Consider the following 13,621-nt stretch of genomic DNA (forward strand, 5'->3'; position numbering starts at 1 on the left):
CTAGTCCACCAATCAACACCCATATGCATCCTTCAACCCCACAAGGCTAACACAATCATGTCCGCCACGAACACTGGGAGGTTGAATGAGAGTAACATAGTATCCAGCTAAACGAGAAGTACCTATTTATAGACGATGCTAGCAGCTAGCGAGGTGCACCAGCAACTTGGCAGCCAGTCTGAAAACCCGGTACTCCAGCCGTCGAAACTGTATAAAAGTTCGTTGGAATCTCCAGGTCCTTCCCATAAACCAAGAGATCCTACTCATCAAATTCATGAACACCCTCCACCATGCAACTTAGTCTATATACCATTCTCGGGCTGGCCCTCCCCCTCGCCGTGACTGCCAGCCCTCTGACCAAAAGAAAGGAGGTGCCGTGCACGATAGTCAGCAACGACGGCTGGGTCAAGTGTCGCCGATCACCTCGGCTGGATGCGTACTATGACACGAGATACGCCGACGGATACAATGATGACTTCAAATGCTACAAGGTTGGAGACTGCTACAAGGGGAACTGGTAAGCCTGACCGCTGGGTAGGGGTTGTCAATAGTATGATTAACTATGGATGTCTCACAGCACATGGGATTTTAATGGCTCTTGCTATGTCAACGGCTATTATACCAGTTCCAACTGTAATACGAGTAAGTCATTGTGGTGCTTGTTGTTTTTGTGGTCATGCAAAGTCTCTGACGGGTACTTTGTGGGCAGAAAATTTGCCCAAGTGCTAGAATCAATTGGGTATGACTCCAAGACAGAATGGGTTAAGGAGTTTGGGTCGGCGTTTGTAGGGAGTTCAAGTTTCTCTCAAGGCTTGAAGTACCCGGGGTTGCTTGTTCTTGCCATGCAGATGGCACCAACCTAAGCAGTGATCGTCGGTTGAATACGAGGTGAATTTTGTAGAGATGAAAGGGTGGGGCGAATGAACAGCTAGATGATTTAAAATAACCCACATACCAGCGGTTATGTAGTGCTCCTTTTTGAATGGTTCACTATTCGAAGTGTAGATTATATGCTGCGCTTTTTGTGAGTACAAGACCGAAAAGTTTGAATGGGCCAGCGATTGTGGAGATACATGTACATAAATTCAATCAGCGACAAAACATTTTAGATCATATGATATTATCTTGCGATATTGCTGTCTTGAAGAGTGTGAAAAATACCAGCATTTTTACCATATTACCAACAACATTATTCAGTAGCCAAATGTTGGACATTTTGGTCGCATGTTTCTGGTATGCGGATACGGACAGACTTGGACATTGCGAAGATTAAGATGGCCACCAAAAAGGCAACTGACGATCAGCTACGCACAGATTGTGCAACTTAGACCTTTGCGCAAGAGGCGATGTTCAATGGAGAAAACAATAACCACCAAATCGCCTGGGTTCAGGAAGAGCTGGAGAGGGCGTTCTGGGATTTCAATAAGAGCCCAGAGCGTGTGGAGCAGTTTGATAGAGTGAGATCAATCCTGATGGAAATATGGAGCGCTTGCAGGAACTGCCATGGTGAACCTGTTTTCGAAAGGAACAGCAGTCGTTGAACACAATACGCTAGCTTGAGCTATGACACGGATTATTTTGTCTCCAAATCCCTCTCCACATTCGATGACGAATCCCCATCCTCAATGAGTCCCATCCTCGCAAACAGCTCGTTTGCATATTCTTCCAATTCGTCCTCGTCATTTATGTCGAAGTCGCAAGCCGCGGCTATTTTGACAATAAGTGAGAAACATGAGTAATGAAGGAGAGAGTAAAACCAACAGCAATGACAAGCAATTGTAAGTGGAACTCTCTAGGATGCCTGCCAACAGGTCATTGAGATGATCGAAATAATACTGATACCGAAGTGTGTCATTAATACAATATTCCTTGCGTTCGGCACGCACCGAGGGGGAAAGGCCAGGGACACGAGACAGACCTTCCTCGACCTGGGCCTCTGCTGCTTTATAGGCCTCGGATCCTGGGCCAGGGATAGGAGGTCAGGGGGTTTCGGGTGCAGTCAGTTGATTTCCTGTCTGGAAGGCTTCTTCGCGGGGCTGGATGCCATGCTGCTGGGGGGCGAAGTTGTGGGCCTTTTGCGGGGGCTTTGAGCGGGGCTTTGGCGGGGCTTTGGCTGAACTGACAATGTTCTGGGAGAAACGACCTTGGTGGCCATATTTGTGGCTTTGTGGAGATGGATTGCGGAGAGATTTCGATGGGCAAACCACATAGGATTGACAGATCCATGTCTTCACCCCTTGAGATACTGGACTAAGTACTCCAGTGGTTGGTCCAGGAGAGTATTTCGTCCAAGGATCTACATGTTAGAAAGCGAGATCCAATTATCGAATCATGTGCTGCAGGATATCAACTACCGCCGTCGTCGATCAGGGAAAGATGCATATCAAGGAATGCTTGTCTGATCACCTATATATGGTCTCTGTTCCAGTACCTAATCTCAACTACAGCGCTTTTCAACTTTCTTGATTTAACCCCCCCCCTCAATAATAAAGCTGACCGTCAAATCTTCAACGTCCAACACAATTCTCTAAGCAAGTGCAACGATGCGGTTCTCCACCTTCGTCCTGCCGCTCTGTCGGCAAGCACCCAAGCCTTTGTTCTGTCGCCAACATGTCTTTCCACTTATCGCAAGACCCTCAGCAAACTGGTCAATTACGCCCAAATAATAAAGGCCCACGTATGTGATCAGGGCTGCGTCGTGTCTTTTCAGACTCACGAGGAAATCATGAAGGAGCAGTCCCGTCCGGCCCTGAAAAAGGCCCTCGCCGAGCACCTGGATCGAGGCCATAGCTCCGACGCCGACATTGAGAAAATGCTGGAAATATCCGATACGGTCTCCGAGATGGCCGTCGAATCCTGCGACAAGCTCGAGAACTCGAAGACACCTGCGTCCCACGGCATCCCCAGCGCAAAGACAGGAGACGCCGATCTCTGTGAAGAGCCATCCTTGTACAAAAAGTGTGTCTACAAGATCAAAATCAAGATTAAAACCAAGATCAAAACCAAGATCCGCAGTATCACATGGAAGCACGCTTCAACCATCTCTTCCTTCACCAACCATCTCTTTCTTTACCGACATCAAATCATGCCGGAAATTCTCGGCGGCTTTGGATGACTCAAGTTCTGGGCCTTGTTTGAAGAATCCCTGGACTCCTACGCTGAGACTTGTCCTACCCGCGGCTGAGTTTTTAAAGACTCGGCCTGACACATTCTCTCTCGTCGGGCTTTAGTCATTTTATGGAAGGGGTGCTGTGGAAGGTACCATGGTGATTCTTTCGGAGCAATATGACGGTGACTCACATCATTCTGTGCTTTAGTAACTGATGTAAAGAAACCGGACATAACTAGGTTTTGTAATCAATAAAGGTTTACAATTTGGTGCTTTGTTAGGTTGTCATGGACAAGGGGCAGTCCCACGCTCAATATAAAATAGGACTCATACAAACGTATCAGTGGGGCTAAAATAAGCATAAATGCATTGCCTACTTCATATCCCTAATCTTTCCGCTATACCGTTATTATTCCCGGAATATAGTCGTTCAAGGCAGCTGTCACTGCCACACATGCAGGTACAGGCAGTCATCAAGGTTGACTGCCAACGTATCCGATCTCATTGCCCGATTGCTCGGCCAGCTTCAAGCATCGACACATCTGCAATCGCGTGGCAGACTCTAGGATATCTCAACCATATCCGTAGCTGCATGAGGGATGGAATAAAAATTACTCGCTATGTATAACTGTGGCTGGTAAAAGCTCTTGTCGTTCCCATCGTCAGAAAGGGTAAAGCATGGTCGTTTTTTATCATAGTTTACATTGATCGATAACCTAGACTTGCTGCGCCCGGACGCACCACAAGGTAACAGACTTGAAGAAGTGAATATATGCTATATCCAATACTATAAAGCCTAAATAGTGGATGAAGCACCCTTGCAGTCTGTTTTGTGCTGGTATATCATACCATTCATCCAAGATGTATGATAGGTCACAGGACAAGATCCACCAAGACAAGTCATAGAGATAATGTCAATAACCATGAATTGATTACATCCAAGGATCTCACTACCGCTACTACTAGATGTTGTTAGAGCACATGTATCCTGCATAGATTCTGCAACGGACATCTTGAGCCCCACACAGATGACCAAAATGCAATTAACATGTGAGACTGCCTTCATTCAAGTGACGAATGCATGCCAAACCCCAGCACTAGACTGATGAACGTTTACTTTTAGTCTACTAATAAGATCTGTCACACTATGCGAGCCCAGAGTAGTGGGTAACAGTGCCTAACTATAAAAGCTGCTGGATTGAGACTGCCAAGCCCTGAGAAATTCGCAGGGGTGAACAAGGGAGGAAAGACAGGAATGCATTCAATCACTTCAACCATAACATTTCGCGATAAGCAAGAACGATCTAACAATTTACTATAAAACAATTGGACCAAAACACCAATAATCTGTGAGTCAGCCACGGCATGATCAAGACAATTTTTTTTCTGATATCTGAATCCCTAGTTAAGTAGGGAGGTCTCCCTGTATCATGATGAATGCAGTTCTTTGCAAAGCTCTGGCACTTGCCATTATTCTCTATGTACTGCTCAATATTATCCACCGACTAATCCTGAGCCCGCTGGCCAGGTTTCCTGGGCCCAAACTTGCCGCCGCAACAAGGTGGTATGAAATGTACCACGATGTGATTCGAGGTGGGCAGTTCATGTTCGAAATTGAACGCATGCATGCAAAGTATGGACCCATTGTCCGTATTAATCCCTTCGAGTTGCATATCAAAGACCCGGACTTTTACACCATGCTATACGCTGGGCCAACAAAGAAGAGGGATAAGTATGGGTGGCTTGTTTCGACGATGGCTAGGGGGTCCAGCTTTGGTGCAGCAGAGCATAGACAACATCGTATGCGACGGGGCATGATCAGTCCGTTCCTCGCCAGACGATCGGTCATGTCCTTTCAGCCTGTCATTCAGCAAAAGGTGGACGCAGTCTGTCGACATCTACGCAGGGCCAAGGACACAGACGGTGCTGTAGAACTTCATACCTGCTTTTTGTCATTCGCGGTGGACGTCGTCTCCCATTACGCATTTGGAGATAGATTATGCGCGAGAACCCTGGACGGGCCAGTGTTATCGGACAAGTGGAAAAAGGGCGTCAATGGGATCTTTGAGAGCCTGATACTTGTTCGACATTTTCCTCTTCTGTTTACACTTTCACGCATCGTCCCCATGTGGCTTGCAGCCAGTGTAAAGCCTCAGTTTAAGGATGTCCAACCCATTGAAGATGCAAGTAATTTTCTCGCCTTTGAGCCATAGAAGGACCCTAACAGAACGATAGGAGATTGCGGCACGAATGACACAGCTGTATGACATGCGGAAATCTGCCACCCCGGTTAAAAGCGAGGAGAGATCGATTTTCTATGATATACTTGACAATGACCAGTTGCCCGACGGGGAAAAGGAGCTTCCACGTCTCATCGACGAAGCAAAGTTCCTACTTGTCGCGGGGACCGATGCCCCATCCCAGGTCCTTGCATTGACGATGTTCCATGTCCTTGATAATCAGGACGTCTACCAACACCTGCGAGAGGAGTTGATGCTCGCAATTCCGGATAAGAAAGCTTGTCCTTCATGGGACAAATTGGAAAGGCTTCCCTATCTGGCACGTACCCGGGTTATATCCTCCCACCAGCCTACTGATCATATCTAATGTCCACGACAGAGCTCTGTGATTAAGGAGGGACTACGAATCTCCGCTGTTGTTACTTCTCGTTTACCTCGAATCTCTCCAGACGAGGCAATTTACTGGAACGGTTGGGAGATTCCACCCGGCGTGAGTTTCCCTTGTACATGGACGGATCATCAACTAATTGATAAACACAATGCCAGACCCCAGTCAGCATGTCGAACCATTTTATTCTCCGTGACCCCGACATCTTTCCGGATCCTCTAAGTTTTCAGCCCGGGCGATGGGCGGATAGAAGACTAGAGAAGTATCTGGTTCCATTTTGCAAAGGCAACCAGGGGTGCCTCGGGCCTGAGTGAGTTTAGGAAACACATCTTTATTATCCATCGTTGCTGAGACACTAACTCCAATTTAAGTATGACCTATTGCTGGCTTAACATCGTCCTCGCCTCGCTACTGCGTAAATTTGAATTCGAACTCTACGATACAACGAAGGTGAACGTTGAGATCGTGCGGGATTGTTTTAACGCACAGACGCGGCCGGGCCAGAATCGCATATATGTCAAGGTCAGGAAAGAACTCGATGGATAGGGCGTCTTGGAATCGTGCGATACTGGTGTATGCAATCATGCTCTACATTTTGTCCTAGCAGACTACCTGGAAGGTGCTACAGGATTTCTCCTTGTTAGTGGCTCGGATAAGATGTAGTATGGCAGTGCCAGTGTGCTATCCTGTTCGAATGTAACTGAGGGCCTCATAAAATATGACCACCACTACTACCACCCAGGTCGCGCTCCTCCGAAACCTGCCCGGAGGCCACGGCGTAAAGACCATGTCAAGGCTCAAAGGGAAGACATTGTACGTGCTAAACAGAGTTCCACCTTAATAAAATTAATCCAAGTAGACTGTACTGTGAGTAATATCCAGACGTATGGAGTGACCAAAATTGCACCCTTTCCCAACCACGGATGGACTCCACACGGTCTATATAAGCTATTATTTATTGTGATTGATCAACATTCCGCTCAACACAACGAACCATCTCAGTAACAGTCAGCCCTTTTCTGCAGTCTCTCGGTTAAACCTCTACCCTCGGAAGTGAACTTGTTGGCCTAAGACGGTAGGGCTTGGGGGGAGGTGGCGGTGCGGTTCTCTCTGATCGGCGAACTTTTAAGATTGGGGCTGAGAAGGGTTCTGATGATGACGACGACAAAGATGGAGGGGTCGAGGTCATGCTGGGTTCGTTTTCGATAGAGCTCGGTGACTGTGACTGGTGAGATTGCGTTTTGTTAGCACAGACTGGGAGCAATTGGCATAGAAATTCCATACACGAGGTGACTGTGAGACTAGTGTGGAAGTAACTGGATGTAGATGGATAACACATCCCCTTTGTACCGCTTCCAAGTAGGGCACCGGGGATGGACGCGGCGGTCGTGGTGGTAGCGCTGGCAGGGACTCTTTCGTCGAGGCCCGCTCAGACCCGTTAAGGTTTCGCGGCGGCAGAGCGGGTTTACCTAGAATTCCACCCGGGCCAGCAGGTCCGGACTTCACAATGACACCGTCTGGAATGGACGGTGGAAGACAGGCTTTGCTTAAGTTTCCATCTGGGCCAACCGGTCCGGACTTTGCAATAACTTCGTTTGGAGAGGGCGGTGGAAGACAGGGCTTGCTTAAGTTTCCACCCTGGCCAACATGTCCGGACTTTGCAATGACTTCGTTTGGAGAGGGCGGTGGAAGACAGGGCTTGCTTAAGTTTCCACCCTGGCCAACATGTCCGGACTTTGCAATGACTTCGTCTGAAGAGGGCGGTGGAAGACGCTCAATAGGTGTTTTCCTTCTGCCTCCCTGACGTTCGGTCGCGGAATTTGCTCTCGAAGAAATGTCTGAAGGGGACGCTTCTTTTTTATCCCGATTTGAACTAAAGTGTTTTGTTTGATCGAAAAACCATTTCGCCATCCCGATAGCGCCATTGACGTGATTGCTCGTTTTCCTGATTTCGGAGTTATTCGTGAGACTGCCCACATTGCCCAGCATCTCTGCAGTAGACTCCAGCGCTGCAGTGGTCGATTCAGTCCTCTCCTTCAACCATGTGCTGTTCTTCTGAGCCTCGTCGTGGACGGTATCCCACTTTTCCCGTTCTTCCTGCGGGCTCTTCTCATGTTGTTGTGCAATCTTCCCACACAACTCCTCCAGCAATTTCCGCATGTGGTTTTGCTCCGTCTCTATCTGGTTTAGCCGGCTTTTGGCTTGGTCGATATCGGCGGCTTTCTTGTCCAGTGCGGACTGGGTGGTTTCCTTGAGTTCCTGCGTCCTTGTCTCAGACAACTGATCTAGCTTGTGGACGGTATCTCGAATCTCGTCTAGGGCCTGCCTTGCGCCTTCCAGTGTCAATGTCTCCCCTTCTCCTCCAGGGGATATCACTCGCATGACGCCATCGAAAACTTGTTTAATGTGCTGGCGCAAAGCTTCCGCATCAATATTGTGACCAGCGGCCTGCCAATTTTGATGAGGAACGACGTGGAGCAAGCTCAATGCAAACGCCGCGGCGGTAGCCGCAGCGTATCCTTGCCAGCCTTTGTTTTTGTGGGAATCGGAGTAGTCGCAGATGCCTCGAATCGGAAGACAAGGAAAATTGGCCATCAAGCCAGCGGATTCCATATCGAAGCAGAGAAGTTTGAACTGGTGGGCCAGTCTGTCGCGCTCCATGGCATCCTTCACCACGCAATCGGCCGATCCGATCGCCCCGCAATGGACTTTGATTCGATCATACTGCTTTCGTTCGGGTCGGATCACTAATTTTGCTGGGACGCGTGATGTATCCTGTAGGCAGTCACAGTCGCGGTCGCTGGTATGTTCGTAGTTGGGTTGATACAGACGATCAGATCTATCCTCAGGGCGGCGGAACTTGTCCTGAATGCGCCTGTTTTTGACAAATCTCTCTATGATGATGTTCTCGAGATCGACGGTGTCTTCCTCAATCATTGCTCGAACCTTGGTGGCGGCTGACAGCAGATTATCCTCCGGTATGACGACGACTCCGTTGAACTGTTCTGCGTTCGGGCACTTCTTGTTGACCGAGTACGGAACCATTCTGTTGGCGACCACCACATCCCCTAAGCGTACATCATCTGCCCCAGTTGGTACGCCGCCAGCAACGCCAACCATGAGTACAAACTGTAGAAATGGAAAGTTTTTTTGCAGCCCGTTCAGGACGGCGGCGGCTGGGAGCGTGCCATATCGTCCGAGCGTGGCTATCACCACATGGTGCTCTCCTATACGGCCGAAGGTGTAGACGTTGCCACCACTTAACGAGAGGTCAAAGGCAGGTTGGGTGTATTCAAAGTCAAGTACTTGCTTGGCAGCTAGGTACTCGCTCTGTAGTGCTGCAATCCAGCCGACCGCGAACTTCCCAAGTGGGGGGCATTTAGGGGGGCTTTGCATAGCTTGGAGAATGAATACAACAGCACATAAAATAGAAGTTGAGAAGAGTAGACGAAGAATGGTTGAAAATATTTTCACTCCCGGAAGGCTCTCTCCGTCACTATATATGTACCGTGATATGCTTCAAGGGACAGGCTAAAATATAGGGGAAACATATTCTTTCATTCTCCGGCCAAAGATAAGGTCATGCGACAAAGGTGTCCGACAATTACCCAACAAGGTTACATCCCACTGAAGGGTGTGTGGACAAGGCTGTGAGGGATCTATAAATAATACATCGGTTCAAAGAGTGTGGTTTAGAGTTCTCCGCTAAAGCCAAGGGTATCGGGGTCCACGAAAACCTGGGGTATCAGGATCTTGCACTGTTTGATTGGCGGGAAACGTCCATGTCCACGTTATTTTGACTAGGGTACGGCATGGGCCGCAGGGCTGATACCGTACCCAACACCCGTCCCCGAAGCAATTTCGATAGTCCCAGTCCAGCCCAACCCTTTGCCAGCGACCAGAATGCAGGATGCCCTGGAGCCAAACACCGGAAAGGTTTAGATGTGAATGAGGGGCTAATCGGTTTCTTCAGGGGAAGGCCCTCTTCCAAGGATGAGCGGGAGGAGGGATTCTTGCTAGAGGACACTTCAAGAATATGCAGGAGGTATCCAAAGACGTCAATTGCGTATAGTTTCTCACAGTGAGGAGATGGTGTGTGGATGGGGGAGAACCATGAACGGGTCAGTAAGAGTGTTCAAACAACACGAGAAGAGGAACAAAGGTCCTATGATGTCATATGTTTACGCTCGCTGGATTCATGTTGTATGTGGTATGTTTGAGCTCCTTAATGGCTTGTACAATACCGAATTACAGAGATCGTCATCCAATTTAATTTGTATAAAGCTGCGCATATCAGTAGTATTCTACATCCTAATATCCCCCCCATCATTCTGTTCTGGAGGGAGTGGGTCCGGCATATTTCTGCTTTCTGTGATTTAGCTATTTCACTCATATTCATTATCAAATCGAAATCATCTTCAATGTCTTTCTTCTGTCCATTCAAAATGGCAGGGCGACCTGATTGTATTTTCAGCAAATCTTTAAGCCATCTTGGAATATGTTTGTAACAATGGTGGCAATGGCGTATATAAGCATCTTATTTGTATTCTTATCATTCCTACGTATAGAAAATTAATTTCAACCTTCAATTTCTATAATAGTAGTAAAACACGTGCATAAGTGAGTCCATTTTTGGGCTGTACAAAAGTCCAGCATCACATCTAAGACACTGTCCTAGAATATACCAACATTAGCCATAGTCAAGGTGTTATCTCAAAACTTTTCTGCCAGTATACTTGTAGTGAGATTTTGTACCAATATAGGTAGAATGTTTTGAGCATGGAATTGATAGCTGTATTTTTGCAGCCCTAGCCCTCCCTGTTCTGGCTTTGATCTAATAACCCCCCTTCATTTATCCTCCGCAGCAATACTGTTATATTAATCAAATAGCCACATAAGTGTGAAGCAACATCTATTACATCTCATATACGAATTTGCATCCAGCTCTAACCGGGACCTTTATAAGGGAATTCACGGGTCGTACTATAATCAGTAAGATGTCAACAATCACTTGATTGGAAAAAAGGCCCCCTTTTACTATTAACAGACTTTTTAATCAATGGATTAAATCGTTTCTAGTTGTAAGGTGGCTTGCAAATATTACTCATCTCAATAATTGTAGTAGAAGGGTGTTGAAGCTGTAGTGACTTGAAAAAAGACTTATTGCTCAAGGACCATATAACTAAGTTTTTCCTATGGCCTTCCTGACTGACGCTGCTGTGTCAGACAAATTAGTAGTGCTTCACTAGGTTAAGTAAGTCCAGGTAGCTAGACCTTTGGGGCTAGAATGTTTGGCAGAATAAGTTGGATCCAATTTCCTGCCCCTGTTCTATTACATAAACCTGATTGAAAAGCTGCTATTTCGGAAGGATCGAAAAAGGTTACGTCTGCAGACCCGGGGGGGGGGGCACTTATCTGGATGTAGTCGGGAGCGGTTTGGTTGAGATCGTGCCAACACCATTTAAGGGATTAATCAGACGCCCTTGGCAGGGCAGTGAATCCGGCTGGACGATCAAGGATTTATTTGGAATAAGGATATATCTGGAATAAGGATATATTTGTAATAAGGGTATATTTGGAATCCAAATCGGCAAATTAAGAAGCCTGCCATTTTTAGAACAGGGCAGGTTCTGTGGTTTCCTAGGCGGACGCGGAGGCGTATGCACCATTCTAGTTCCCCTGCCTACTTCCAACATTTATCGACAAAATCTTTTTCACTGTATCTGGAATGTTAGAAAACAAAGAGCTCTTGAGACTTATACGACATTGACTTTCACCCCCCAGAAATAGTGAATGGTTAGCAATCTTCGATAACCACGACAACCCCGCCCAGTCTTGGATGAATCCCAATTCCCCCTGCTTCTCATGGGGATATTTTGTTTACCACCCATCAATTGAATTCCATTTTTGGGGCTGTTCTTCACATAAAACTTTTCAGTGGCCTACTCCGGAGGTAAGTGGCGAAGGCGCCGGCAGCCTGGCATGACCCCTGTTGGTGGAACTGCATGCCTTGATTACCCCGCTCCTAGTTGTAAAAGACCTATTTGTAAAACATTCCATTGGCTAATTGGGCTCGGCGAATTATGGAGAAGTGCACTGATCACGCTCGCGAAATGCCTATGAGGCTGTGGCGATGTCAGTTGAATCATAGCAACCAACTCAATCAACCACGGAGGTTATCTACGGCAACCTAGAGCAGCGTTACATCATCAATTTCTCCCATAGTACCTTGCTCATCACCTGAAAAAGTGGGAGACACGCAGCGTACGGTGCTCAGACGGGTTACAACCAGACAAGATAATATACTCTTAAGTACAATCAAATCAAGTTACTACTCCAGATTGTCTCAGATTGCTCAGGAATTCTTCAATTTTCAGCATCAGAATGAGGGAGATCTCGCATTACATTAGACAGATGAATTGCGGCCCAATCACGCAGGAGTCTGTTACTATTAGGCCTCGGGTTGGGCCGAGTGAAATGCTTCCAACGATGTAGCTGCCACGGGCTATAGCGATCAACTTCCCCTTCTCCATCAGACAAAGCACTTGACACGTTGGGTCATCCTACTATAAGGATTTTATGATGCAATTTGTACTGAAGATGAGCTTCGGTTGCAGCGTCGGAGAATTATCTCAAGATATTCTTCTCCCAAGCACCCAAACAGTTCAAGACAATCTCAGGGGAGTATGATCACAAAATACACCGGGGTCCCTGCCAACGAATAGAGGCCAGTGAAAAAAATAAATAAATAAATAAATTGGTACATGGAATAAAATAAGGTTCAACGAGTGTAGACTGTCCTTCATGACGTTCGTGGCATCCCCGCCAACGGGTTGGATGAGCGACAGAAGAAGGAGATTCAAGCAATATTAGAAGGCTGTGAATTTCGCCTAATCAGATGTGCTGGCTTATACAGCCCGTGATTGAAAGAACAGGGCTCATCATGCATGGAGCATTGGGATCAAGTGGATATTGATAGACTGCGAAATAGGATCACAGTAACTATAAGCCTTTTCAATCTGTTGATAAGTAAGATAAACCAGTGTGGCTCCTTCAGTCACTTCGCCAATTTTCTCTCAACCTTTTGAATTACAGGTTTGGTTAAGCATCCAACAAATCCTTTGAACAGAAATCTATCCTTAGACAATTAGGATGACACCAAGCTTAAACATGAAGAGTTTCTTTTAAAACGCTTTGAAGAGATTATTCGTGGATCAGCCCTATCAATAGCTTGAAGAAGACAGTGCAGAATTTTCTATGACTTCCTCCATAATACTTCCTGGCTGATTTCTTTGGAGTGTTAGATCCCTAGCCTCTTGCACCGAGATACTGTTATTTAGAGTCATTTAACATCGTGACCAAGCCTTTTTTTTTTTTTCACTCATCTCTATCGTTTTGATCGCGGAGATCACGGTTCTCCTTGGCCAAAACAGCAGCGTTGGATAGAGCCATCTCACAACCCTTTCTGGGTATGGTCGGTGATACTTATCTATGCCTATAGCCGCACGAAGTAATAATGGTACGCAAAAAGAAGTGCGATGAGGACCGTCCTGTGTGCTCGGCGTGTATTTCTCTCGAATTAGAGTGCCATGGATACGGCCCGAGACCTGAATAGCTTGAAATTGAAGGATACGGACTGAAGTGATGATAACCTAAGGGCTAGGCTAAATATATCAAGACCCATTATATTCCATTGCATTAAAGAACCTAGTACATACGACCATAGGGTGTGGAGAACAGGGCTTCCCGTCCGCTCAGCCGTACTTAAGCCACACGCCGGCCGGTTAGTAGTATGGTGGGTGACCACATGCGAATCCCGGCTGTTGTATGTTTTTTTTTTTTTTATCTAAATTTATATGTTATATCCTAAGGTTCATGTTCATT

The 13,621-nt window shown here is 46.8% G+C and overlaps 3 protein-coding genes across 3 annotated transcripts; 2 read left to right on the forward strand and 1 right to left on the reverse strand.

Annotated features, from left to right (window-relative positions):
* Window positions 1-231: 231 nt before the first annotated feature.
* BDW47DRAFT_106763 (uncharacterized protein) lies at window positions 232-1,102 on the forward strand. Its single transcript, XM_024812841.1, has 3 exons — window positions 232-517; window positions 578-642; window positions 710-1,102. The coding sequence occupies exons 1-3, from the start codon at window positions 291-293 to the stop codon at window positions 727-729; spliced, it is 312 nt and encodes a 103-aa protein (XP_024671524.1). The 5' UTR covers window positions 232-290; the 3' UTR covers window positions 730-1,102.
* Window positions 1,103-4,542: 3,440 nt separating this feature from the next.
* BDW47DRAFT_117929 (cytochrome P450) lies at window positions 4,543-6,283 on the forward strand (the record flags this gene model as incomplete). Its single annotated transcript, XM_024815143.1, has 6 exons — window positions 4,543-5,296; window positions 5,369-5,370; window positions 5,411-5,668; window positions 5,729-5,839; window positions 5,896-6,047; window positions 6,109-6,283. 6 exons carry the CDS (start codon window positions 4,543-4,545, stop codon window positions 6,281-6,283), a joined length of 1,452 nt encoding a protein of 483 aa, XP_024671525.1.
* A 521-nt stretch (window positions 6,284-6,804) lies between these two features.
* Window positions 6,805-9,133, reverse strand: BDW47DRAFT_126216 (nucleoside phosphorylase domain-containing protein; the record flags this gene model as incomplete). Its single annotated transcript, XM_024816517.1, has 3 exons — window positions 6,805-6,962; window positions 7,022-7,137; window positions 7,638-9,133. 3 exons carry the CDS (start codon window positions 9,131-9,133, stop codon window positions 6,805-6,807), a joined length of 1,770 nt encoding a protein of 589 aa, XP_024671526.1.
* Window positions 9,134-13,621: the final 4,488 nt, after the last annotated feature.

The sequence above is a fragment of the Aspergillus candidus genome (assembly GCF_002847045.1).
Source record: "Aspergillus candidus strain CBS 102.13 unplaced genomic scaffold BDW47scaffold_26, whole genome shotgun sequence".
Taxonomy (NCBI): domain Eukaryota; kingdom Fungi; phylum Ascomycota; class Eurotiomycetes; order Eurotiales; family Aspergillaceae; genus Aspergillus; species Aspergillus candidus.

Excerpts from the sequence above, each read along its gene's own strand:
- BDW47DRAFT_106763 (XM_024812841.1), top strand. The coding sequence starts at position 291 with ATGCAACTTAGTCTATATACCATTCTCGGGCTGGCCCTCCCCCTCGCC. Across the intron at positions 518-577 it reads GACTGCTACAAGGGGAACTG|CACATGGGATTTTAATGGCT; the intron begins GTAAGCCTGACC and ends GATGTCTCACAG. Across the intron at positions 643-709 it reads CAGTTCCAACTGTAATACGA|AAAATTTGCCCAAGTGCTAG; the intron begins GTAAGTCATTGT and ends CTTTGTGGGCAG.